This window comes from Adiantum capillus-veneris, chromosome 6, assembly GCF_014529385.1.
Source record: "Adiantum capillus-veneris isolate H3 chromosome 6, ASM1452938v2, whole genome shotgun sequence".
Lineage (NCBI taxonomy): Eukaryota > Viridiplantae > Streptophyta > Polypodiopsida > Polypodiales > Pteridaceae > Adiantum > Adiantum capillus-veneris.
The window spans coordinates 6,991,871-7,017,660 of record NC_140936.1 but is presented as its reverse complement, the minus strand read 5'-3'; the positions used below and the strand labels follow the sequence as shown (position 1 = coordinate 7,017,660).

At 41.7% G+C, this 25,790-nt stretch overlaps 1 protein-coding gene across 1 annotated transcript; it reads left to right on the top strand.

Annotated features, from left to right (window-relative positions):
- Nucleotides 1-17,896: 17,896 nt before the first annotated feature.
- Nucleotides 17,897-19,937, top strand: LOC147455100 (xyloglucan endotransglucosylase/hydrolase protein 24-like). The gene is made up of 4 exons (XM_086513938.1): nt 17,897-18,568; nt 18,837-18,937; nt 19,043-19,236; nt 19,364-19,937. The coding sequence occupies exons 1-4, from the start codon at nt 18,361-18,363 to the stop codon at nt 19,743-19,745; spliced, it is 885 nt and encodes a 294-aa protein (XP_086370064.1). The 5' UTR covers nt 17,897-18,360; the 3' UTR covers nt 19,746-19,937.
- Nucleotides 19,938-25,790: the final 5,853 nt, after the last annotated feature.

Below are 25,790 nucleotides of genomic sequence, written 5' to 3'. Positions count from 1 at the left end.
CACTCTCTCACTAAAGGAACGGAAGGCTCTACCTACCTTTCGTAAGTAAAAGGAACCCTTGAGCACAATTCGGAGTGCTCATCTTGAGCAAAGTTCAACATTCACTTCCGTTGCACCTTACATGGATCCCCCGACCCATCATACTTTGTCTTGATACATTAAGCCACTTGAAATGGTCTCATTTTGCGTGATTCAGTCACCCATCTAACTAATTAATGGTCTCCGGCAAGGATATCTCTCGCTGTCTCTTCTCGTCTTGGAGAAAATCTCGGTGAAATCCTCTCTGATGTGTGCTCTGGAATTGCTTTTGGTTGAAAGTAAGTAGAGATTGGAGTATCCTTGTATGTGTATCGTTCTAGGTCAATTGGATCAACAGGTTTGTACTCTCGCCCATACTTATCTACCATCAATACTTGCACTCCATGTGCATATGTATACGTGAATGCATAGAGATTCTTATGATCTGCCAACCCTCCAGCATTGGGTTCTACACACTTGTAGAAGGTATATGGATCTCCTTTTGTGAACCTGTACAATCCCTCATGAGCATAATCTCTTAGAACTCTCATGGCTTCGTTGATTTTGATGAATCTCACATTCGGTTTGTTGATCAAAGAATGCCTCTCCTCTAGGTCTTCATCAATTTTCACTCTCGAAAGAGTTTCAACATATCTTGCATTTTGAATGTCTCCCAGTGGAGTAGAAAACTCTCGTGCTAAATGATTTGTCATGGTAAAGTCTCACTCAAACTCCCAAGATAGTCGTGGACAAGCCCACTTTGGCTTAAAGCAACTTATTCCTTTTTGTCCCTATTCAAGTCTCTCAAAAGTCAGATCTTTGTGGTCCTTTGGTCTCTAGAAATTGGTTTTGGGTACCCTAAAGTTTGAAAAGAGGAAACCTGAAAAAAAATCAGGTCCATGTGTGTCCTATTGCTCATAAGCTTTCTTTCTGGCTACATTTGAGTCAATTTGGAGCTGTCTATTAAAAGTTAGAGTAATTTTGGTGAACTGCACTCGAAACAACACTCCAAACAATTTCAGGATCAAGACACAGAAACTTTGGCTTATATCTTGGTCTTTAAAAGGTATTTTTAGTCCAAACTTGAGATTTGAGATGTACTCAAGTATATCTACAAGCTTATCAAGTCAAATACCCCCACTATAAAGAGGCACACAGATTGCGATCCATGACCCCTTGATAAGTTTTGACTCCAAATTTTGACGGTGGCTAGACAAGGTTATATGCAGACTCTGTGCCAATTTTCATCAAATTCTGAGGTTGGAGACATGGATCGGGATCCATGTTCAACCACATTTGGACTCGATCTCTTGGCAGCTTGTTACTTTCTATGACAAGCTAAATCTAAAATCTTTTTGAATTTGGACTTGGTTTGATAGTTCAAATATCCAGCCCTTGGTATGCACTGCAGTTTTCATTCTGTCACTTGTTTTGATATCTTTTGGCCCAAATTTGTTCAATTTTTTTCCAAAACTAGGCTTGGGTTTCCGTGTGTACTACTCATCTGGAAAATTTCAGGTCAAGCTATCACTATGGGGAGATGAATCACAATCCATGTTTGGAGGCTAAATTGACTTTTCTTGGTACCATCAAGATCAACATGATTAGTAGATGCTATGATATCAAAGTGTTTTGGATTTGGATATTTGGATTGAAAATTAGGTCAATTCTCTGGCACTTTGTCAAAATGCTTGATAGTTTTGGGCTTTTGACTTGGTCTTTGATATCCAAATTCAGTTTTGAAAAGACCACTATGCACCTTGTGACATGCTCTAGCTATCGTACACGTTTGGTCTCAGTCTGTGACATGCTCTAGCTATCGTACACATTTAGTCTCAGTCTGACAGGGGACATGGATCACGATCCATGTACCCTTGTGTCAGAAGGTGATGAAACTTGACACATAGCTTGTCCTTGGTCCCTTGATGCTAGCTATATAGTTTTTGTATGATTTGAACTTGATTAGGTCAAGCAAAAGTCAATCCCTAGTTCTATTTTAAATAATTTTCATCTTGAACTTTTTTTAGTACTTTTGATGAGTGTTTTGGACTTTTTTAAACCTTCTTTGGGAAGATTTGTTCACAATGGTCTCTGCTATAGAGGTTGGTATAGTTTCTGTCCAAAAGTTCATATGGGGGACATGGGTCACAATCCATGTTTGGTCACTTCTGGACTTGAGATTTGGTGAGCTGATAGACTAGGATGTTTGTAGCCCATCCCCCAAATTTTTTTAAATAATTTGGATGAGTTTTGACAAAAAAAGGTGAAATGAGTCTGTTGTGGTAGGTTTGACAACGTTTTGTTTTTGGCTCTTTTGACCACTTTTTTCAACTTTTTTTAACAATGCTTCTTTTGAGAAAAGTATTTGTTTATGTCTGAGCTACCTACTGCTCAAATATCACTCAAAATACTTGATGGGAGATATGGATCGTGATCCATGTTTCATCAAATGTGAACACCAAATTCGGCATGCTGATTACTTATAGTATCGGTAGTCTACTCCACCACTTCTTTTTGGATTTGGATAACCTTTTGTTAGTCAAAAGCAAGTTTTTTTGTATGACCTACAATTTTTGACTAGTTTCTGTGTTTAATACTTTTGACCAACTTTTTTCATTTTTTTCCTATGGTGTCTTTTTGGGTTGTTTCTCCAAATGTTATCAACTATCTACTGGTAAAATATCAACCCTAGATGATTGAGAGAGACATGAATTGCGATCCATGTTTGACCACATCTGAACATAAAATTTAGTCAGTTAAATGCTTGCACTTTGTGGATGCCATATTTTCACTTATTTTTGAATTTGGATCTCAAAATCTCAAGATTTGTCCAATTTTGCGTCTAAAATCTTTGTTTTTTTTTTCCTATTAGCCAATTGTGATATGAGTTCAATATTTTTCTTTCAACAAACTTTCTCAGAGCAATGTCCCATTGATGCATAGTGTCGCTGATCACTTTCCTACAAAAATGGTCTCTGGGATACATGGATCGTGGTCCATGTTTGAGCACAAAATCTGTTCAAACTTTTCAAATTGCTCCTAGAGAGTCTGCTAATGCCCTTGATCAATAAATTTTTGAATTTGGATCACTTTTCAAGTCTCTACCATCAAATTTTCAGCTTATTAGAGTTTATGGTCGTTTTGCCCAAAATATGGTTTTCATCCCTTTATTCCCTGATCTTTTCAGCCGAATTGGATGGTTGTAGTTTCTACTTACCCTACTTCTAAGTACTGAATTGAAACTAGGATGAAAAACAAACAAAATTGTACAAAATAAAGTGGAAATAAAAAACGGTACATCTGAAAGCATAGAGAAAATCAAAGAATGAAATGCTTTTGGCTATCTTACTCACAACCCCCTTTACCTCTCAAGAATAGATCTATCAAGTTCTCGACTTCTAAACTCTACCAAGTACTAAACCTCGTGTCTGCTGTTTCATTGTTGAAGTGTAAATGGAATGGAACGACAAATCGTCAGGGAAAAGAATAGTCCAAATACACACTAGGTCACTCACCATCTAAGGATCATTCCCCGACAAAGGTGCCAATGTTAGCGGGTCACCGCGACAGACGTTTGTAGCATAGCTATCTGGCACTAACATAATGTCAATACTTAGGGAAGTAATCCGGATGAGGCACGAAGATTCTTTGAGGTTGTCAAATCTCAAGAAGTGCTTTTATCAAGCTAACACAACAACTTAGCAAGCAAACCATCACTCAATCATTGGAAAATATGCCTATGTCCTACCTCACCGCTCTAAATCATCACACTATTTTGACACTCAAACGAAGTCGCAATGCAATGGAATTTTAGGAGGAGGTTCAAGGTATCTAGGGCACTAGCCTACGAAGTTTGGTCGCAATCTGACAAGGTACCAAAATCACGATCCATCATGAAAAAACTCTTGAAAACTGAAACAAAACTATCCAAAAAGGTCCTTCTATGGTCTAGGAACACTCTTCTATGGTCAAAATGTAAAAAAAAAAAAGTGATTTAAGTACTCAAATATGAAGATTAGACTCACTAACGCGTAGTCGCGAACCTCAACAGAACTGACAATGCTTACATGTGAATGAAAGAGTATGAAAAGGGGAACACAATGCAAATTTCAAAACTGAAAATGGATTACCCAATCATTAATTTGCGATGATTACAAGTTGGAGCTTCGTAGTCGCTTAAGCGTATGTACAACAGAGCTCTCTTCTCTTCAAAAGATAAGCCTCATTTTGACATTAAAGTTATTGATCTTTATACCTAGGGATTTCTAAATGGCAAGTGGCAAGCTCATTTGGACCTTTATACTTTTCATGACAAAATTACAACTCAAAGAATCGACCTGCTACTATGGAATCAAGATTCACACAATGTCGCTACACTAGCTTGGAAAAACAACAAAACACAAATGTGGTGTTCGATTACGTGTCTAACCAGGTGGACGCTTGTTTGATCAATCCACTTGCAGAAGCCATGGATCTAGTTCCTTAGATGTATGCCTCTCATTTACAAGCTGCCTTAGCGAGCTGCCTACCATATTTGTGTCTTCAAAAAATTCCTTGTTTGTAGGTCGCTTCCTAGTGAGGAGCTCTAGCAAGATCACCCCAAATGAGGAGATGCCCCATTTGAAAGTGCACCTAAAGCTTTGATAGTACTCTAGAGACACATAGCAATGTCCCCCTGCCAATGTGCTCACACGTCCAGTACACGTATGAGCCTTGCCATGCCAAAGTCAAACAATCTAGCCTCAAGATTTTTGTCTAGTGACACGTTGTTGGGCTTTATATCCTTGTGGATTATATGGGACGGCCACTTTTGATGTAGAAGGCATAACCCTTGGGCTGCCCCATATACAATTTGCTTCTTGTGTTGCTGTGTGAGCCTTGACACTCTCAAGCAAAGCCCCTCTGGTTCCTTGGGACTGGAGCTCTGGTTGGATTTCTAAACAAGCCTTAGTGAGGAAGGGCGTTACTAGTTAGGTATGCATTTAATTGAAATCTACCAGTCACAATCTACAATTGTGCACACAATAGTCTCTTCCTACTCGTTATGTGGAATCTTCACAAGATGCTTCAGAATCCTCACCCACTCCATTTCAAAGGCCACAACAAACCCACTTATAATTTCAAGTTTCATTAGTTGCATTTAAACCCATCACGTTGAAGGAGTAGGTGTCAAGCTAAACCACTAGGCTACAAGCCTATAATCGTATGTATGGTGGCCTTAAAACATAAAAAAAAACAACTCAAGTGTAAGGGCCCCCGCCCCCCCCTCACTTTTCCTTTCTTCTCTCTCTCAACAAATTAATGAATTTACTTTTTATGTTTGTTTAGCTCTAAGGGATAAGAGGATCTCCCATTAATTTGGAGCGAATATTCCCTCCCAAGATGAAAATTACATCAAAAACAGTTTTTTCTTTGCTTTAGCAAATGAAACTTGTAAAGTGAAGGCATCTATTTAAATTCTATCTAATAAGCCACTTTTCAAAATTGAGCTGACCTATTTTTACCAAGATGAAAATTATATCATAAACATTTTTTCTTTGCTTTAGCAAATAAAACTTGCAAAGTGAAAGCATATTTTTAAATTCTATCTAATAAGACACTTTTTAAAATTGAGCCGATGTACGCACTCGTCTTTTAGAATGTCAACAAGACCCTCTACAATGTACATTGTTTTTTCAAAGTGTAAAAGGTAAGGCACGACAAGACCAATTTGTCATCGACAAAAGAAATTGTTAGGTGCAGTGGAATGAATGTTTGCGCTTTGCTCAAGATGAGTGCTCCGAACTCTGCTCAAGGTTCCTTTTGTTCTTATGGAAGGTAGAGCCTTTCGTTCTTAAAGAGAGAATGCTATGATCACAAACAAAGTGAATGGACACTGTGCGTGCAACTGTATGAGACTGAGAGATAAAGAGAGAAGAGAGATTTGACACCAGAGACGTAAAACCCTCCTCCGAAGGCTCCACACTCGTCGGTGAGAATGGTCTACTCATGATTACACAAATTGGTACAACTGAATGCAAGTGATTGATGCAAGTCTAGGCTATGTTGACGATGACGACGGGGATGACGAAGTCGACCTAAGGGCTGAAATGTGCAATCTTTCTACTGTTGTCCAAAAACGCTATGGGCTAAAATCTGCTGCGGATCCAAAAACACTGATTTTTGGGGCTTTTTTTGTAGGTCTTTGTCGCTGAAATTCTGCAGGTTTAGGGCTGAAAACAGAGGTTGCTTAAGGTTGAAAATTGAGGACTTTACCGACTGAATCTGCTACTTCTTTATGGCTGGATCTGCTAGTCTTTCTTTGCTTGGAATCGCCAAGGCTGGGATGTGCAAAGGCTGGGAATCTGCAAGCGCTAGGTCATTCAAAATTGCTAGGGCTGATGTTCTCAAAAACGCTAGGCTGGGGTTTATCAAAAACTCTAGCTGCCTGGGTTTGCTGGTGATGATGTTGATGACAAACGCTATGCCGTGGGAGGTATGGCGATGACATGCTGGTGCAAAAACGCCATGTAATACTGGTGAAGAAATGCTAGGAAGGGGGATCTGTTTCTTGGAATGAAGGTCCACCGAGGCTTGGTCTTGTTGAGAAGTTGCTTGCTGAGCTTGGCTCCTGTTGCCTCTTCTTCCAATAGTACTAGCTCTAGTTTGCTTATATACAAACTTAACAAAATTGCCCTACCTACTTTTGTTGGAAAGTTACTTAATTTAATAAGTGAAAAATACCAAAAATAGACTAAATGCACTGGAAAATTCCCATGATGGATTCTGACGGGAATGCTTATGATCATGCTGTGTGCAACTAGAGGATATGCATCTACACTAAGTGACTGGACATGCACGGTCTATGAATAGACTCACAAAAGTGCCAGATCACTTCTAAATCTAGACTGACTTGACTGACTGAATCCTTGTCGTGCTGTAGCTGTCCACGGACACATAGGGTTGAATGCGTCACGTGACATATGCTCCTTTTCAAAGTGAGGTACTGGTATCGAACTGTATGGCATCGAGGGAGATCGCCAATAGCATCCGGAATCTTGGAAGGGACTTTTCGTCGGCCCACTCTGATGTGTGGGTCGTGCGGTACTTGAACTTCATAAAGGTCTGCAGTGCTTGCTTCTTTGGGCCGCGCTGAAAGCGACACAAAGTCTCTTGTGGCTCCTTCGATGCTTCAACTTCGTCTTTAATCATGCTAATTTTTTCTTCAAGAATCTCCATGGCTGAAAATTCCTAAAACCATTTCCAACACAAAAACATGAACATATCCATTCCATGTAAAGTGAGTGGAAAAAATCTTGTTTGCCTCAAAGACTGTGCATGCAATGTAGATGAACAAAGAGACGGAGTGCTAAACCGTTCACCACACACACACAAACAATGAGATCGAATCTTGTCTTTCTGATCTAAATCAATCAACTGTGGCAATTCACAACAAAAATGCCCATGCTTGGTGCTCATACTTTCATGTGCTCTTTCTACAACTATGGCATGCCAAGGAAGAGTCATGGAATGTGACATCCTTGAATGCATACTTTTCAGCTTTTCATGAAAAATCTGCATACATTCAGGCTCATTCATGAGTGAAACGTGCTCAACGTACAATATGTCATGCCTAGGAAAAGGGACCACATAAAGACGTTGACTAAAATACAGGAAACGATCACGAATGAAACACTCGAACAATGCGTGCATATCAATCATGCAAACACATAATACTTCCTGTGAGGGGTCTTTGGACCTAGGCTCGAGAGCCAAGATCGCTTCTTCCTGAATGATCGAATCGTCCTGTGGGGGTTCTTTGGACCTCGACCCGAGAGCCAAGATCGGTTCTTTGTGATTGATCGAATCTACAACGAGGTTAGCTTCGCTAGCAAAAGCATCACATAACACATCATCCTTGTGAACAATCACATCATCTTCATGCAAATCATCATGCTTGTGAGAAATCACATCTTGATCATGCGAATCATCATGCTTGTCATTGGCATCCAAATCATTATGCTTGTTATTGTCATTCAAATCATCATGCTTATCATTATCATTCAAATCATCATGCAAATCCTGTGTATCTGTTATGAGCGCGTATAGAGCTAGAAGAGAGCAAGAGGAGGCGCTCACAATGTACAAGAACTTGGATTTGATGATAAGCTTAATATTGATTACAAGACTTAATACTTTATTAAGAGAGCTAGATACAAGACTTGGATTACATGACTGAGTACAAGACAAGGCTTGATTGCAAGGACAAGACTTGAACATAAGACAAGAACTAGAAGAGGGATTTCCTCATAGGAGGCTCACGACTGGTGTTGGCAAGACTGAGGGTCTTGTGGCCCAAGACCCCTATTTATACTAGTGCTTGAGGAGGTTAGGACTTTCTAGGTTCTTCTTGAGGAGGTTAGAACCTTCTTAATCCTTCTAGTTCTTCTAGAGCTTTCCAAAAACTTCTAGGTTCTTCCGAAATCTTCTCCAAGCTTCTAGAAACTTCTTGATCCTTCTAGAACCTTCTAGATCCTTCTTCAACTTTCTAGAGCTTTCCAGAAACTTCTAGATTCTTTTGGAATCTTCTCCATGTTTCTAGAAACTTCTAGAATCTTCTAGATCCTTCTAGTGATGATGTAGGCGATGACATAGGTGATGATGCAGGCAATGACTGACTCTCAAGCATCCATGACATTACCCCTGCCTTTAGCGACGAGTTCCACGAGGAGCTGTGGTGTTCCTTGACTTGGGCTTCCATAGATGTTGTTGATGGAAATCTTGGACTTTGAGAGATGCATGTTGTAGATGGTGTGCTGGTTCCGAGGTTCGTTCACTAACATCCTAGCCTTTCCAATGCACCAAGTACTATAACTTGCCACGCGAAACTCAAGAATCTAGGACTTTCTCGACCTCATATTCGTCATGTCCTTGAATCTCAATCGGAGGAGGTGGTTGTAGGGCTCTTCTTGGGATCTTAGATGTGTGACAAGGTTCTAGGACTGAGACATGAAACACCGGATGGATTTTCATGGATGAGGGCAATCGAAGTCGATAGGTGACTGGATTGACTTGACGGATAATTTTTAACGGGCCAAGCCTTCGATAATCAAGCTTTTGACAGGGACGACATGAACGTAGATCACGTCGGAGAAGCCACACTTTATCCCCTTCTTTGTATTTTGGATGCTGCATGCGATGGAGATCTGCACTTTCCTTATACTTGGATTGAGCTTCTTTGATATGAATTGTAAGTTCTTTGTAAATCGCAGATAATTGTTGTGTAAGATGAATAACAACTGGATTCTTGACTTGATAGTGTCTGTAGATATCCTGTTTGGGATGTTGACAATAATTAGCAAAGAATGGAGTGTGATGGGTGGAGGCATGAAAACTATTATTATAGGAGAATTCTGCTAGCGGTAGGAGCTCCACCCAATTATCCTAGTGATAGTTGATAGTACAGCGGAGATACTGTTCCAAAACTCAATTTTCTCTCTCTGTTTGTCTATCACTTTGTGGGTGATTGACTGAGGAGAGGTTGATTTGTACGCCGAGGAGCTTGAATAAGCTTTTCCAAAAGCTAGAGATGAATTGTGGGCCTCGATCAGAAACTATGCCATCCGGTAATCCGTGATAACGATAGATATGCTGTAGAAAGAGTTTGGCCGTACCTTCGCTGGTGATGATTTTAGTGGTTGGAATGAAGTGTGCCATTTTTGTAAACCGATCCACGACTACTAAAATGGAGTCAAATCCTTGTGACAAGGGGAGCTCTACAATGAAATCCATGGAGATGGATGACCATGGTTTGGTTGGAATGGGCAAGGGATAGAGTAACCCATGAGGACGATGATGAGGGGCCTTTGATCTATTGCAAGTGCACAAGTGCCTACATACTCCTTGACAAGCTTCCACATTTGAGGCCACCAAAAGTCGCGGGAGAGAAGCTCAATTGTCTTATTAACCCCAAAATGCCCTGCTGATGGAAGATCATGTCGTTGCTGAAGTACCTCCAAGCGTGTTGGTCCTGGCGGAATATAGAGAAGACCCTTATAGTAAATTAGTCCATCAATTTCTTAAAAGTCCTCATTAACCTCTTGTCCTTGTAGTTGTTGTCTAATATTCTGAGCAAGTGGGTCTTTGGCCATTTGCGTCTTCACCTTAGAAAGAAAAGTAGAATCTTCAGGAGCTTGGCTCATGGTGGCGTTTAGCTTAAGCTGCTCATGTTTCAAAATCACTGACTCTTGTTGATCAAATGCTGCATCGCCTTCTCTAGGTGCAAGGTAGGATCTTCTTGATAAGGCATCTGGCTTAGCTTGTTGACGGCCAGGTCTATAAGAGATAAGAAAACCAAATCTTGATAGGATACCACTCCACCTGGCTTGGCGATGATTCAAGACGCGGGATGTCATGAAGTATTTCAAATTCTTGTGATTTGTAAAGACAGTGATCTTATGAGGAACTCCTTCAAGTAGGTGACACCAAGTGTCGAAGGAGTCGATGATTGCTAAGAGCTCTTTGTCATGGATTTCATAATTGATTTCTGCAGCTGAGAACTTGCGGGAATGAAAAGCCACTGGATGTACTCGACCATCCTCTCCTACTTGGGATAGAATAGCGCCAAGGGAAAAATCTGAAGCGTCTGTTTCTAGGATGAAAGGCTTTGTAGGATCTGCATGAATTAGAATGGGTGCGGTCGTGAAAGCTTGCTTGAGAGTCTGAAATGCTTTCGCGGCCTCTAAGTCCTAGACAAACTTATTATGGCCTGTCAACCTTGTGAGTGCTGTAACCACCTTGGAGTATCCTTGTATAAAGATACGATAAAAATTTGCAAATCCGAAAAAACATTGAACATCTCTTACCGAGGTGGGTGTCTCCCAATCAAGGATGGTTTGAACCTTCTTTGGATCCATGGAGATTCCCTTTTCAGAAATTACATAACCAAGAAATTCCACCTTAGATTGATGAAAAGAGCACTTCTCCAACTTTGCATATAACCCTGATGCACGAAGCTTTTCAAGCACTAAGCGTACATGGTGCTCATGCTCTTCTTGATCCTTGGATATCATCTAAATATATTACCACAAAATAATCCAAATACTCGCGAAAGATATTGTTCATTAAATGTTGAAAAATAGCTGGGACATTTGTGAGATCAAATAGCATGACGATACATTCAAAGTGGCCATACCTTGTCCGAAAGGCTGTTTTTCATTCGTCACCTTCTTTGATTCTGACTAGGTTGTAAGCACCACGAAGATCTATTTTTGTAAATATTCTTGCTTTGCCAAGGTGCTCAAGAAGCTCTAGGATCAAGGGAAGGGGATAGCGATTCTTGACGGTGATCTTGTTTAGGCCCCTATAATCCACGCACATCCGGAGAGTTCCCGTCCTTTTTCTTTACAAAGAGTATTGGAGCTCCTGCTGGGGACTTTGAATGCCGTATGGACCCCTTAGCAAGATTCTCATCAATATTTTTCCGTAATTCTACCAATTCATCTTGAGATAGCTTGTATATTGGGCCAAAAGGGGGTTGGGTTCCCTCCTGAAGCTCTATAGCACAATCATAGGGTCGATGCTCCAGTAAGAGGTCTGCATTCTTCTTCTCAAAAACATCATTGTAATCTTGATATTGACGTGGAAATGCCTCCATGATTTTTGTTGTCGACGTGTCGGTTGGTGTTGCAAATATCAGGAAAGTTGGATACTTTTTGGCTGCACGCACGAAGACCTTGGCTCCAAGATATATAGGCCTATTATACCTTCCCTTCTTCTTTTGGACTTTTCGTGGTTCAATTCTCCGAACCCTCCAATCGATGTCAGGATTATGTAATTCAAGCCATGGTAGCCCAATAACAATTGGATTGCTTGGGCTTTGTATAATATTGAACCTATTCTTGAAACATGCTCCTGCAATGTTACTTCTATGGGGTGAGTTTCATACCTGACATCCCCTGAAGCGAGGGGACGACCATCAATGACTTCTACAGTTGCTGGATTAGACTTCTCCACAAGTGGTATGCCTTGTTCTTTTGCGAATTCTTTGTCCATGAAGCACGCTGTTACGCCTGAATCTAGTAATGCTTCACAATCCATGTGCCTACCCGACATATGGATCTTGACTGGTAGCATAAAACTTGAAGTGGAATCAGCGGAAAGAAAGAGACCTTTTTTTGCTTGTCTTTTGTCCAACCGGTCGGTCTTTATTGGGGTTGGACGTCCATGTTTTCCGAACACGTTGAGGCCATTGCACCATGAACCTTCATCCTTCTCTTCCTTGGACACTATTGAGCCATGTGCCCCTGCTCTCCACAATACATACATAAGCCATTAATGCATCGCCTTTGCTTCTCCTGGGTTGAGAGAGGTTGAAACTGTGCTGAATCAATTTGCATGGGATCAATGCTTGATTCATGGCCCTGTTGAGGTGTGTAGCCATTATGTGTCACTTCTATTTGGGGTCGCAATGGTGCCCCAAGACGCCTCTCTTGTCTCCTCTAAAATAGTCGATTATCACATTCTATTGCTTGAGAGATGAACTCGCTTAGTGTGTGAACCTTTGGTATAGTCAATAAAAGATCTTTTACGTCATCCTTTAATCCCCACCGAAATTGACTAATGAAAATTCCTCATGCCAAGTCAGATCACAAGTGAGCTGTTGAAATTCGGATGCATGGACGGATGCAGGTCTCGATCCTTGGCGGAGATTTCCAAGTTTGGTTTCAACAACCCTTGCTCTATCAATATCCCCAAAGGTTGCAAACAACTCCCGCACAAAAGCTTCAAAGTCATGAAAAAGAGGAGATTCTTTTTCAAGGGAGCAAACCAAGAGAGAGCCGTACCCGAGAGGAGGGTCCCAATAAGGCCTACTTCAAAGGCATCATCTCGATAACGCTCTCGTTGCATTCGAATGAAGAGGCGCACTTGTTGGAGAAAACCTCTAAACTTTGATCTAGTCCCATCAAATTTTTCAGGCATGCTGACCTTTGGCTCCTTCTTATGTTGTTGAGAGTAGCTAGATCTTGCAGCTTGTGCTTGATGTGTGCTTGTCTCTTAAAGCTCTTGAATTTGACGTTGAAGATTTTGCAACGCCGGTCCCAAGATTAGGGGTTGCCCTGCTTGAAGTTGAGCGTTACTCTCACGAAGTTCTTGTAACTGAGCATGGATGCTTTGCAATGCGTTGATGACCCCTTCCATCGTCGGCTCCATGATGGCTTGAGAAGATTAAGAGAGCTCTAGAAAGTTGAAGAAGGATCACAAGACTTAATACTTTATTAAGAGAGCTAGATATAAGACTTGGATTACATGACTTGAGTACAAGACAAGGCTTGATTGCAAGGACAAGACTTGAACATAAGACAAGAACCAGAAGAGGGCTTTCCTCATAGGAGGCTCATGACTGGTGTTGGCAAGACTGAGGGTCTTGTGGCCCAAGACCCCTATTTATACTAGTGCTTGAGGAGGTTAGGACTTTTTAGGTTCTTGAGGACGTTAGAATCTTCTAGAACCTTCTAATTCTTCTAGAACCTTCTTCAACGTTCTAGAGCTTTCCAGAAACTTCTAGATTCTTCCGGAATCTTCTCCAAGCTTTTAGAAACTTCTTGATCCTTCTAGTTCTTCTAGAACCTTCTAGATCCTTCTTCAACTTTCTAGAGCTCTCCAGAAACTTCTAGATTCTTCCGGAATCTTCTCCATGTTTTTAAAAAATTCTAAAATCTTCTAGATCCTTCTAGAGCCTTCTAGTGATGATGTAGGTGATGACATAGGCGTTGATGCAGGTAGCCACTGCGCCTGCACTCGAGAAAAGAGTCGCAACATCTCTTTCATGTGTCGAGCGCTCTGTTCGGCCACCAAGCGCGCTTGCTCACGCTCACGCTCCAAGTCCGCCTTTCTTTCTGCTTCTCTTACTTTGGCTTTCAAGCGGGCTTGCTTGCTCGCTCACACGGGCTATGAATGCCATTCTTTCTTGGTACTTACGCTCTATGGCTGCGATTCTTTCTTCGCTTTCTAACTTCCTGTCCATTATCGTCTTGTCGAAAGCCTCCATAGGAGTTGGTACAACACTTTGCGTAGATGGGGAAGGGTGAGGGTTGGAAAAACCTCCTCGTGGGAAAAATTCTTCTTCGTCTCTCTCATGCTCATCACCTCCAAGCGAAGTATCCATTCCGCTTCGAGTGATGACCATCCACTGAAGTCTTGGGTTCTTGTGGTCTTGGGTTCTTAAGTTCACGAGGAACTTGGGTTCTTGGATTCTTCAGGTTCTTGAGTTCTTGAGGGTGTTGAGGCTCTTGAGGCTTTCTTTCGCTTGCAAACCGCGTTTGAGAAGGATCTTCTCTTCACCCGAGTTCTACTCCTTTCCGCGGGCGCACCCCTTGGCGGCCTTGCGCTCACAGCAAGGTTGCTTTTTTCCACCTCAGGTCGATTGGCTGGCCGCTAAGTGCACGGTCCGCTCTCAATGAGTGAAAAGAGATACAAGGGGAGGCTGGACAAGCCCTTCTTTCTTGGGATTCCTGTCACTCTTCAAAAACACGATTAGGAATCGTCACGCCCAAGTGAACTTGGGTTCGTGCGACCTCAACAAGCAAAAAAAATTATTGTGATTCTTGTGGTTCTTTCCTTGAGTGATACAGAACACTGCCAAAGCTCTGATACCAATGTTAGGCGCAACGGAATGAATGTTTGCGCTTTGCTCAAGATGAGTGCTCCGAATTGTGCTCAAGGTTCCTTTTGTTCTTATAGAAGGTAAAGCCTTCCGTTCTTAAAGAGAGAGTGCTATGATCACAAACAAAGTGAATGGACACTGTGCATGCAAGTGTATGAGACCGAGAGATAGAGAGATACGACACCAGAGATGTTGTAAAACCCTCCTCCAAAGGCCCCACTCTCGTCAGTGAGAGTGATCTACTCATGATTGCACAAACTGGTACAACTGAATGCGAATGATTGATGTAAGTGTAGGCTATGTCGACGATGACGACGGGGATGACGAAGTCGACCTAAGAGCTGAAATCTGCAATCTTTCTACTGCTGTCCAAAAACGCTATGGGCTGAAATCTGCTACAGGTCCAAAAACGCTGATTTTTGGGGCTTTTTCTGTGGGTCTTTGTCACTGAAATTCTGTAGGTTTAAAGCTGAAAACAGGGGTTGCTTAAGGCTGAAAACTGAGGTTTTTATCGGCTGAATCTGTTACTTCTTTATGGATGGATCTGCTTGTCTTTCTTTGCTTGGAATCGCCAAGGCTGGGAATCTACAGGCGCTAAGTCATTCAAAACCGCTAGGGCTGATGTTCTAAAAAACGCTAGGCTGGGGTTTATCAAAAACGCTAGTAGCTGCCTGGGTTTGCTGGCGATGATGTTGATGACGAACGCTATGTCGTGGGAGGTATGGCGATGATATGCTGGTGCAAAAACGCCATGCAATGCTGATGAAGAAACGCTAGAATGGGGGATCTGCTGCTTGGAGGGAAGGTCCACCAAGGCTTGGTCTTGCTGAGAAGTTGCCTGCTTAGCTTGACTCCTGTTGCCTCTTCTGCCTAATAGTGCTAGCTCTAGTTTGCTTATATACAAACTTAGCAAAATTACCCTACCTACTTTTGTTGTCACTTAAATTAATAAGTGAAAAATGCCAAAAATAGGTAAAATAAGCTAAATGCACTGAAAAATTCCCCTGAAGGATTTTGATGGGAATGCTTATGATCATGCTGTGTGCAACCAAAGGATATGCATCTACACTAAGTGACAGGACATGCACGGTCTACAAATAGACTCACAAAAGTGCCAGATCACTTCTAAATCTAGACTGACTTGACTGACTAAACCCTTGTCGTCCTGTAGCTTGTCCACGGACACATAGGGTTGAACGTGTCACGTGACAGAAATATATTAAGTTTTCTAACCTTCTTAAACCATTCATTAAAGTTATATTTGAAGATTAGCTTCAAATTTTCATTTTCCAAAAGGCAAGATTATTATCGAATTTTGCCTTAGTGATGCCTCCCCTTTTTGTTAATGAAAAAGGAGAGTTTTTTTTAAAGCACATTTTCTTGATTGGTAAATAAATTAGTGGGCATTGGAGCGTTGACGAGAATACGATGAGGCACTTGACATGAGATTTTGACCTGGATAAGCTTGAGAGGCGAGAGATATGGAAAAGCGGTAGAGTGATTCTAAGTGGGACAACCACAGCCAATTTACAAGAGGAGACAACAACGAAGATGTGTTTGATGTTTATCGTTGTCGAATTCTAGAGAGGGCCAGCTGCTCATTACTAATAAGCTTGACATTTGCCTCTTCTTCCTCAATGAAATCATCAATGCTAGAAGATGTTATGGAAGCTTTGGGCTTTGGGCCACGCGCCTGTGTCGCCTCATTCGTACACTGGTGTTGTGAGCTAGTGAGATCTCCTGTTTAATGATAGAATTGTGGACTCTTTCGAGGTTAAAAGGTCTATTAAGTAGGGATGCCCCCTTGCCCGCCTACTCTTCGCCATCAGATCTTATCTTCTCATCATGATGCTCGAAGCCAGTGCTACGCAGAGGGAGTTAGAAGGCCTGACTTTACCGGGCAATTGCCAGCTCCCGGCAAAACTGCTCGTAGATGATTCGCTCCTCTTCTTGAAGACGTGTCCCCAAGTTGTGTAGAAAGCTTTGGAGATTGTGCAAACGTTTACCGTGGCTTGGGTTCCAAGTGTAATATTCAAAAGTAGAGGTTGATCTCCCTATCAGAAAACGACTCCTCCAACCCTTCTGACTGGACAAGCGAAATTGTCGCAAAAGGGAATATCTTCAGGCACCTGGGATCTCCCTTGGCAGTGGATATAACTCACAAACAAAAATTTCATTGAGTCCTTGAAAAAGTAAGCCTCCATGAGAGGCAATATACATTAAACTTGTAATATTCAGCACCTCGAGGTTCGGCTTGAGCTTTAGGTTGTTTTGTAATTTTATGCTGTGATTAATACAATTCACTCTCAAATTGTGAGTTTTAAAAAGAAAAAAAGCCAAAAAAAGAAAAGGATGTCTCTACATGAGGCCTCGGTAACGCATTGAAATCTTGTAAGTAATTGTCACCATTGGATAAATCTCATCGATGAGTGACACAAGGCAAATTAACGATGGCCAGGAGCTTGGCACTTGTTTTGATCAAGCTTAATTGTTTACTCTAAGTTTCCCAATAAATTGACATTTCTTCACATAGAAAGTAGTGGTCACCTCGTTACTCAAGTCCACACAGCTTTCCATGCAATTGCTACACATCTACTTGGCAACTCATTGTAGCCCTTTGCACGTGAGTAAATTCTTTTTCATGACCATTCTACTCTCTACTACATTCATTAGCAAGCACTCATAGAGTACAAGAGCTCAGCTTCCACCTTGCCAAATTACCAGTCGAAGACAGCCTAGCCTCATCAGTAGGTATATATAGCAAGGGGTTTGCTTCAGGGAGCATCCAGGGCCCAAATTAGGCGGCACCACATGGCTTTGGTCTCTGCCGGCGCATCACCAAGGTGAACTAGGGTGTACTAGGAGGTGAACTAGGGGCCTAGATCCCCCTTGCTAAAGGTGGGACCCCATGTCATGCAAGGATGAGGGACTTCAACAACCCACGGGCATTATCCAAGTGTGTGTCAGCACTATGCATGCACGTATGTGTGTGTGTGTGTGTGGGTTGAGAGAGAGAGAGAGAGAGAGAGAGAGAGAGAGAGAGAGAGATGCCCCCAAAGTGTTCTATAACACCAGCTAATTCAGTTGGTGTCCTTCACCTTTCAAAAGAAAAAAATATTCATCCTTTTCCCTGCTGCTAACAGAGAAAAGTTAGTATCAATTAGTGGTTACATGAGTTATTTTTCCATTGGGTGTAGAGCTTCTTATAAAGGAAATGTCAAGGGGAGACAAGACTGAGAGCAAAGTCATAAAAGCAATAAGAGCCCACAAACCCACAAAGGGCGCATACTTCACAGCTGTGTGAGTTCACATACCCACACGAACAATGTAGAAATGTGAGCTAGTAGAGGGTTACCACTTACAAGGTGCTCTTGGTGGCATCAACACCTTTCAAGGCTGGATGCCACTCTTGGGCATCTTCTCAGCAGTTACAATGGTGCTTTCTCTCTCTCTCTCTCTCACTCACACACACACACACAGACACACACACACACACTCACTCACTCACTCTTGTGATGCTTGGTACCACCCCCAAGCACCAACCTAGACATCAAAGTTCTTGATTGAATTGCCTAGTTGAGACAACCATCTGTCTTACCCCTAGCCTGGGAAGACATAGAACTCTTGGGTGTGCAGACAAGCATCCATCTTTGCCTTCTTGGGTGAGACACAAAGAGCTATCTGTTTGCATAAGAGAGATGTTGGGATGGAAAATGAGCAAATGTAGGCGATGGTGTGCACAAGTACCCTTTGCAGTCATTATGATACTCTCTTTGACAACAAGCTACTGCAGCACAGCAGCGGGCATCTTCACAGATGACTTTTATGTGACATGGGGTGCTCCAAACAATGTCAAGCTTGTCAACGACGGCCAAGTCATGCAACTCATCCTCGACAACTCCACTGGTCTGTTCTCTGTAGTCTCCTACTAAAATTCATTCACAGTACCTCCAAGTTGCATGTGCAATGCATTGCATTGTAGCTCTGTAGACGTTATTGGTCAAGGCTCTACAGACGGAACGGCACTTAACCTTTGAAGAGTGAATCAAGATAACTAAGAGCTAACAAAATTTGAGTGGCATGTGTCCCTCAGTAATCTATGCACTGATCAAGAAACTACTTGAATTTTGTGCATACATGGATGCCATCTAACAGCAACAGTTGTCGACTGTAGCATCTGGATTTGCCTCGAAGAAGACATACTTGTTCGGAAGCATAGACATGCAAATCAAGCTTGTGCCAGGGAATTCGGCCGGCACGGTTACTGCCTATTATGTAAGTGACATGCAAGTCCAACAGACAACATTTGTGTCGCAAATAAAGTTCTGCTGATGCAAAAGAGTTGAGTTTGAATGTAATCTGGTTGCTGTAATGATGTAGTTCTCATCAGAGACATCAAACCACGATGAGGTCGACTTCGAGTTCTTGGGCAATGTGACCGGCGAACCCTATATTCTGCAAACCAATGTGTTCTCAAATGGAGTAGGAGGGCGAGAGCAACGCATCTACCTCTGGTTTGATCCTGCCGCCGACTTCCACATGTACTCAGTCCTTTGGAATGAGCAACATGTTATGTAAGCTTCTAACTTAAAGCAGTCATTGAGAGACTATGGCACCTTGGCATTCCATATTCAAATGGTATTGCTACCACCCTTTCTGAAGCAAACAAAGACTGATGACATATGATGTGCATGCTTGCAGCTTGTCAGTGGATGGCATACCAATAAGGCGATTCGCCAACAATGAGGCAGCGGGGGTGCCTTACCTGAGGATGCAGGCGATGCGGATATTCTCAAGCTTATGGGATGGGGAGACGTGGGCGACGAGAGGGGGGCTGGACAAAATCGATTGGGGGCAAGCACCCTTCATAGCAGAGTATGGGGCATACAAAGTGGATGCATGTGAAGGAGGGGCAGGGGAGGCGTGCGCGGAGGGAAAGTGGTGGAACGAGGGGACGTACCAGAGCTTGGATGAAACGCAGCAGGGGCAACTTTCTTGGGTGCAGCGCTTCTTCCTCGTCTACGACTACTGCACCGACTCCTCCCGCTACCCTGTTCCCCTTACCGAATGCTCGCTTCCTTGATGAGGCTCATCCAGTCCTCCGTTTGGGTTGCTCTCTCAATGCATGTAATTTTACCCCATTGCCCATTCTTTTCCCACCACTCAAATAAAATGTCACTCCCACCATTCTTCTACACATCCCTCAAGGACCTTGAAATTTTTGAGCTTGCAACAAATTCTTTTTTCAATAAAAGGCAATCTCTTATCTCCAAAAGGAGAAATATATTATATGAGAGGCCAATTTGGGCCTTTTTCTTCTGTTGGCACACCTTTTTGGTTGTCTTTGATTTCTCCTTTTGATGTTTGATGACATGGTTCTTTGCTGGCTTTGAGGACGTCTCCTTCTCTTTGACTCTCCAAACATACATATGAACTTGGGTGATTGGATTTTTTTGTCAAGGTTGATTGTGATTGTTGAGGAGAATATTGGGGGTAATATTGCTTGGGTAACTATGTATTGCCCTTGTAAATTCCTTGTGTTTTGAATGTCTCAAGTCGGACCATCCACTCTTTTCTTTGCATAACATTACCCATATGTGCCACGCCTAGCTAAAAGGTCCGGTTCTATCTTTGCTACCATTTGAGACTTTGGTACTCAAGTACATTATTTTTTTTTTCAAATTAACAATTGTGATTGGATATATGTATTAAAATCTCAAGAAAGAAATGTACAAAGTAGCCTCAAGCTGGTGCCAAGCCTTGAGGTATCTCTCAACATCTCTAGATGCTACAAAGCACTAGACATAGGCGAGCCAATATCCATTATCACTTACCCGTTGTTAACGATCTAGACGACGAGAAGTGCTTGATATCACTCCTCTGAGTGTTTCATTTTTCCAAGGGCAATATTCCTCTGAGTGTTTCCTTTTTCCAAGGGCTTCCAAACTTGCTGAAAGTAGCAGAATCTAATAGTTTGTGTGCAAATTAACAACGCTTAGCTTTTCATCACCTTCCCTTTGAGAAAAGACTGTCCTTGAATTACCCTATCTTCCAGGTCCTTTGAACCTATTTGCAAATCTTATCTGCTAGGCATCTAATCGCCGGACACTCCTTGAATAAGTGAAAGGGGTCCTCTCTTGCTGTTTTGCACATCGAGCACGTACCTCAACCAATACTTCTCCATGGAATCTTCATGCCTGTCGTCGACAAAGTCCCCTATAGCACCTTCCACAAAAAGATCTTCATTGACAGTAGCCACTATGGCTTCCAGATGTTGTGGTAGATACTCTTGATTTGTGGCTTACAGAAATGCCTACTCTTAGGCCATTGCCAGGCTTTCCACTTGAAATTTGACTCGTAGATAGGCATGAAGCACTTGTCCAACCCTTCAATAGTCATGTTTACCAGCAGTCTTTTAGTGCTATTGAGGTGAAACTGGGTAGCCAATTGGTATGTTTGTTTCTAGCTATTGCTATTGATGTCCCAAAAATGGGAAGATCGTTGGAGACCTTTGTTATTTACCTTTTGCGCTATTTATCTCCAAAATGGCTTCAATAGTTTGCATCCTGCTTTAGGGACCCAAGGGGTCTAGTGTGTTATGAAGTTTCAAAAATATGTAGTTATCTCTCCCCACTCCAATGTCTCTATTTCTTTGGTACACTTGCATACAAGCTCACCCGTTGTGCCACTTAATCTCAAGCTAGAACACCAAGGGGCCAATAGTTTGTCGTGTACTTCTATCTCTTTCCATTGGCCACCTTGAGAGAAGAGATTAGCTTTGTCCATCATATCATTTATCATAATCTCCCATGCCTGGTCTTGATTTGCGATTGAGCCCACAAATTTGGCACACGAGGATTCTACATGAATAGCACATTTGAGTATCGTGATACCACCTTGCTCCATTGTCCTAACATAGACTCCCATTTGGCCCACTACCAAGGCATCGAGTCTTTGGTGTTTATTTTCCACAAAAATATTCTCATTGGTTTGAAGAATTCTTTCCGATTGCAAGAATTCTTGGTTTCATTGGTTTCAAGAATTATTTCCAATTCCATTTGGCTATCTTGAGGAGTAAGCTAGTGAAGGCTATATGGGGGAGCTCCGAGTGGTGGGGATTGGTACCCTATTGAAATAAAGGAATCCCTTCAACTATTGGAAGGCCAATGGTGTTACTCATTGCTTCGGTTTGGTGGCACTTCATTTATATCTTTTTTTTTTTTGTTGAGAGGGTGCTTGGCTATAGGGGCTCACGGCTTTGGCCCTTACCTTGTGCTTCACTCATCCCTACTCGTGCTTATCATCGTTTTTTTTTTCTCATTTCATTTTCCTTGGCCAAGACAAGCATTTGGGGGTTTACCAAGATTCCTCCTTTTGGTCTCAACTTTGACGGATGATTTTTGTGGTATTAGACCATGTGATAAGTTGTAGAGCATATCTTTGCATTTCCTCACAAGTATCCTTTGTACTTGCACCAAATGCCTTTACATTATCGATGTTATGGATCTATCTTCATGGCGTGGTTGTCCTATTGGTACCCAGCTTGATGTACAACTTTGATTTGTTGCAAAGTTCAAATCCCTCTTCTCCAGTGCTTTGAAAGACGGATAATTTGGTCGAAAGATTGGCTTTTATCTTGATACATATGGATTGAGCATAGAATTTTCTACAAAGGATGAGCTTGGATCCATGGCATAAGATTTTTCTATAGAGAAATGTATAGAAGCTTTTATCTTGATACATATGGATTGAGCATAGAATTTGTAAGGTCCCCGTCCTAAAAGACCGGGGCGACTTGATAGATGGCCTTCCTTAGTTCTCCTTTTCTGTTGATGACACCCTACTCCGTTTCCACAAAGTAGAGATACGAGCAACAGAAGAGAAGAAGTCCTCTATCCATCGTTTACGTGGTTATAAGGATCATACACCACAAGCCAGGTCGATAAATCTAAGATTCCAATGAAAGATATTTCTTAACCTAAAGTTGAAATCCCATTGACATATTTACAATCCATAAACAACGCCTTTTTCCTCACGTTTAAGAGGCACGGCCGCCATCCATAAACCATAAATATAAAAAGAGATTTAGTCTAAACTAGATAGTAATTTGGTGTCACGTAGATTTGGGTCATCTCGACACAATGAGTCTTTAATTTGAGGGAGTGGAGAGTTTCTCGACTCATCAATACCACCCATCCTTGACTGGCAACCTGAGCTAGCCCCCACTTTCCACCCCACACGCACACTTTCTTCCACACTGTTTTACATATACAAACAGTGTTCCTTAATTAATTCCAAACATAGGTTCTTTTATACAGCCCTTTAACAATACCAAAACAATTTAAACAATGCTAATGAAGGCAGCCCTATTATTCAACAAAAATAACTTTTCCAATTTCTCATGATTTTGCCGCTACTCGTGGACTTTCTTTGTCTAACCAACAGAGCCTTTGCAAAGGATTTATTCGCTAACCGCGAATTGCGCAACCTTCCCATCTCGCTAACCGCGAGGCATCCCGCTACCCGCGAGGCATCTTGCTAACCGCCAGGCATCCCGCTACCCGCGAGGCATCCCGCTACCCGCGAGGCAGCCCGCTAACCGCGAGGCATAAAAGAGAGCCGATAACCTCAACTTAATCTCCGCTAACTGCGGCATCATCTCGCTACCTGCGAGAACAAAATATATCCTTTCAACAATCCTTCTCATTAAATGATTCATCAAACATGATCTACCAATTCTTCATATCAATCAACACCCAATTATCAAACAATAATGATTTATTAAGAAATAACAATTCAACAAACAGTAACAATTTATCAAATAGTCCTTTCACTAATCTATGAAAACATATGCTTATTTCATGTGATAGAATCACGTTTCTCGGACGGTTAAAGGGGTTCCCTATGCTTAGCTTCCCAAGTCAAATATGATTAGCAATGCAGAATTATAAATTTGTTTTACCGGATTTGCAGCGCGTGTGGTTAACTCCTGTGTTGGAGGTTGGACGGCTTCGACTTCTTCTTCGGTTGTTGCTTCCGCATGAGATACATTTGGAGTTGATACCTTTCTTCGCACCTCCTTGGTGGTGCAACGTCATGGGTGTCCTTAGAACTTTGCGTTACACGCTTCGGAGCCATAGCTTTGGAATGGAGAAAAGAAAAGCGCGTTGTTGAAGAGAGAGAGAGAGAGTGTGTGTGTTCACAAATAGGGTGACGGCACGTCAACGATTGAAGATGGAGATGGCTTGGAGGTGAGAGGTTAAGGGAGAGAGGCTTTCTCCGGCGCGTCATTGCGAGAGAGCTTTCGCTTACGTAGATGTGTGTGTTCAAAGTGAGAGGAGAAGGGTCCTTTATATAGGCTCTAGGTGGGTGCTAAGAATACTGAGAGGTTTCAAGAATAGGAGAGGAAAAAAGCTCGCGCGTCGTCGCGGCTCTAAAAAAAAATTAAATAAATATATATATTTTGTACGCGAATCCTATGTGAAATTTTAAAAAGCTCTATACTTACAAGTTCCCATTCTATTTTGAAAGAGAGAAAGAAAGAAGTATCCTAATTTTGATCCACCTCTCTTTGTCTCCTAAAAATACTATCTCTAAGCTTTTTCTTCACACATAGATTACGTTCCCACATAAACCTATTATTCCACATAACAAAAGATCATAAATAAATAGATTCTGAACCCGATTTTCATTCCAATTGATCTGATAAACTCATGATGACTCACAAAATCGAGAATCTCAATTAATTTGTAAAATATCTAAAATGATTTATATGGATAATTGTTGGGCCCTTAGTCTGCTTCACTTGCTACTACTGCTCCATTAGTTCGTTGTGGACAAGAGTTCCGATAATGTCCCAACTCCCCACATTCAAAGCATCAAACATTCAATCATCGAGAATCTTGCGCATTAGCAGCATAAACCCTTTGTGGTTGTCTATCTTTGATACTTTGATTCTGTTCAATTCTTCTTGTAATCCCTTGTTCCTTCATTAAAGGTTTGGCTCGTAGTAAAGCATCTTGTACAGTGGTAGGTTTCAACGCTTCCAATCGCGAGCTAATTGGTTCTCTTAATCCTTGAAAAAAGCGAGCTACCTGCTGCTCTATGGTCATTGATGGTGCATAACGTCTAAGCCTTACAAACTTTGAGTAGTACTCTTCCAAAGATAAACTGTATTGTTTCAAGCTAAAGAACTCATTCATCTTTATCGCTTCATGGGTAGGAGGTAAGTGTCTTTCCTTCACCGCTTGTTTGATCGCCCACCAACTCTGAGAGTTTTCCAACACTCCCATGTCACGACAATGTTGTTTCCACCATAATTTCGCTTTCCCTGAGAGGCGAAACATCCCTAACATCGCTTGATTTGCAGGTGTGGTCCTTGCAGCAGAGAAGTAATCATCCATAGCTTCAATCCATACTTCTGCTTCTTTCTCAATATCATCACCCTCTCCTTTAAAAGAAGGTGGTTGCATTTGTTTGAGCAACAACTTCTTCTCCTGAATCTCCGTATAGAGAGCATCGTTCTGAGGGTTTTCCAACGTAGAAGTGATTTGAGGATTCCCCTGAGTGCACATCAATGTTTGTAATAACTCAAATCAATAGGGTACTTTCGAAACTTAGACTTATCCAGTCCACTGAAAGCTCAATCGTATGACTTAATCAATCCTTACTTATCCGATTCATTAAAACCCAATCACATGACCTAACCAATCTTGACTTAACTAGTCATGACTTATCCAATCTGTCAAACTCAATCATATGACTTAACCAGTCATGATTATCTCAATCACATGACTTAACCAGTCATGGGTCATCCAATCACATGAATTAACCAGTCATGGCTCATTCAATCTACACAAAAACTCACTTACATGACTTAACCCATCAAACAATGTCTTTGTAGAAAATATCTCAATCTTTTAATCATAAAATCATCAAAATGTCATATAGGGGTCTACAAAAGATCTCTCCAAGAGCAAACATAATAGAGGTTTCGACCATAACTATGATACACATCAATCGGCATATTGTAATACCCCTGCGAGTCTCATAATGAGGATAGAAAACCATACACATATAGAAGCTTGAAGTAGCCAACTAAATCTTTTTAACCTAAGCTCTGATACCA

Bases quoted from the DNA above. Each gene is read 5' to 3' on its own strand.
- LOC147455100 (XM_086513938.1), top strand. From the start codon at position 18,361: ATGTTGGGATGGAAAATGAGCAAATGTAGGCGATGGTGTGCACAAGTA. The intron at 18,569-18,836 runs GTCTGTTCTCTG...TGTCGACTGTAG, and splicing joins CATCCTCGACAACTCCACTG to CATCTGGATTTGCCTCGAAG. The intron at 18,938-19,042 runs GTAAGTGACATG...GTAATGATGTAG, and splicing joins GCACGGTTACTGCCTATTAT to TTCTCATCAGAGACATCAAA.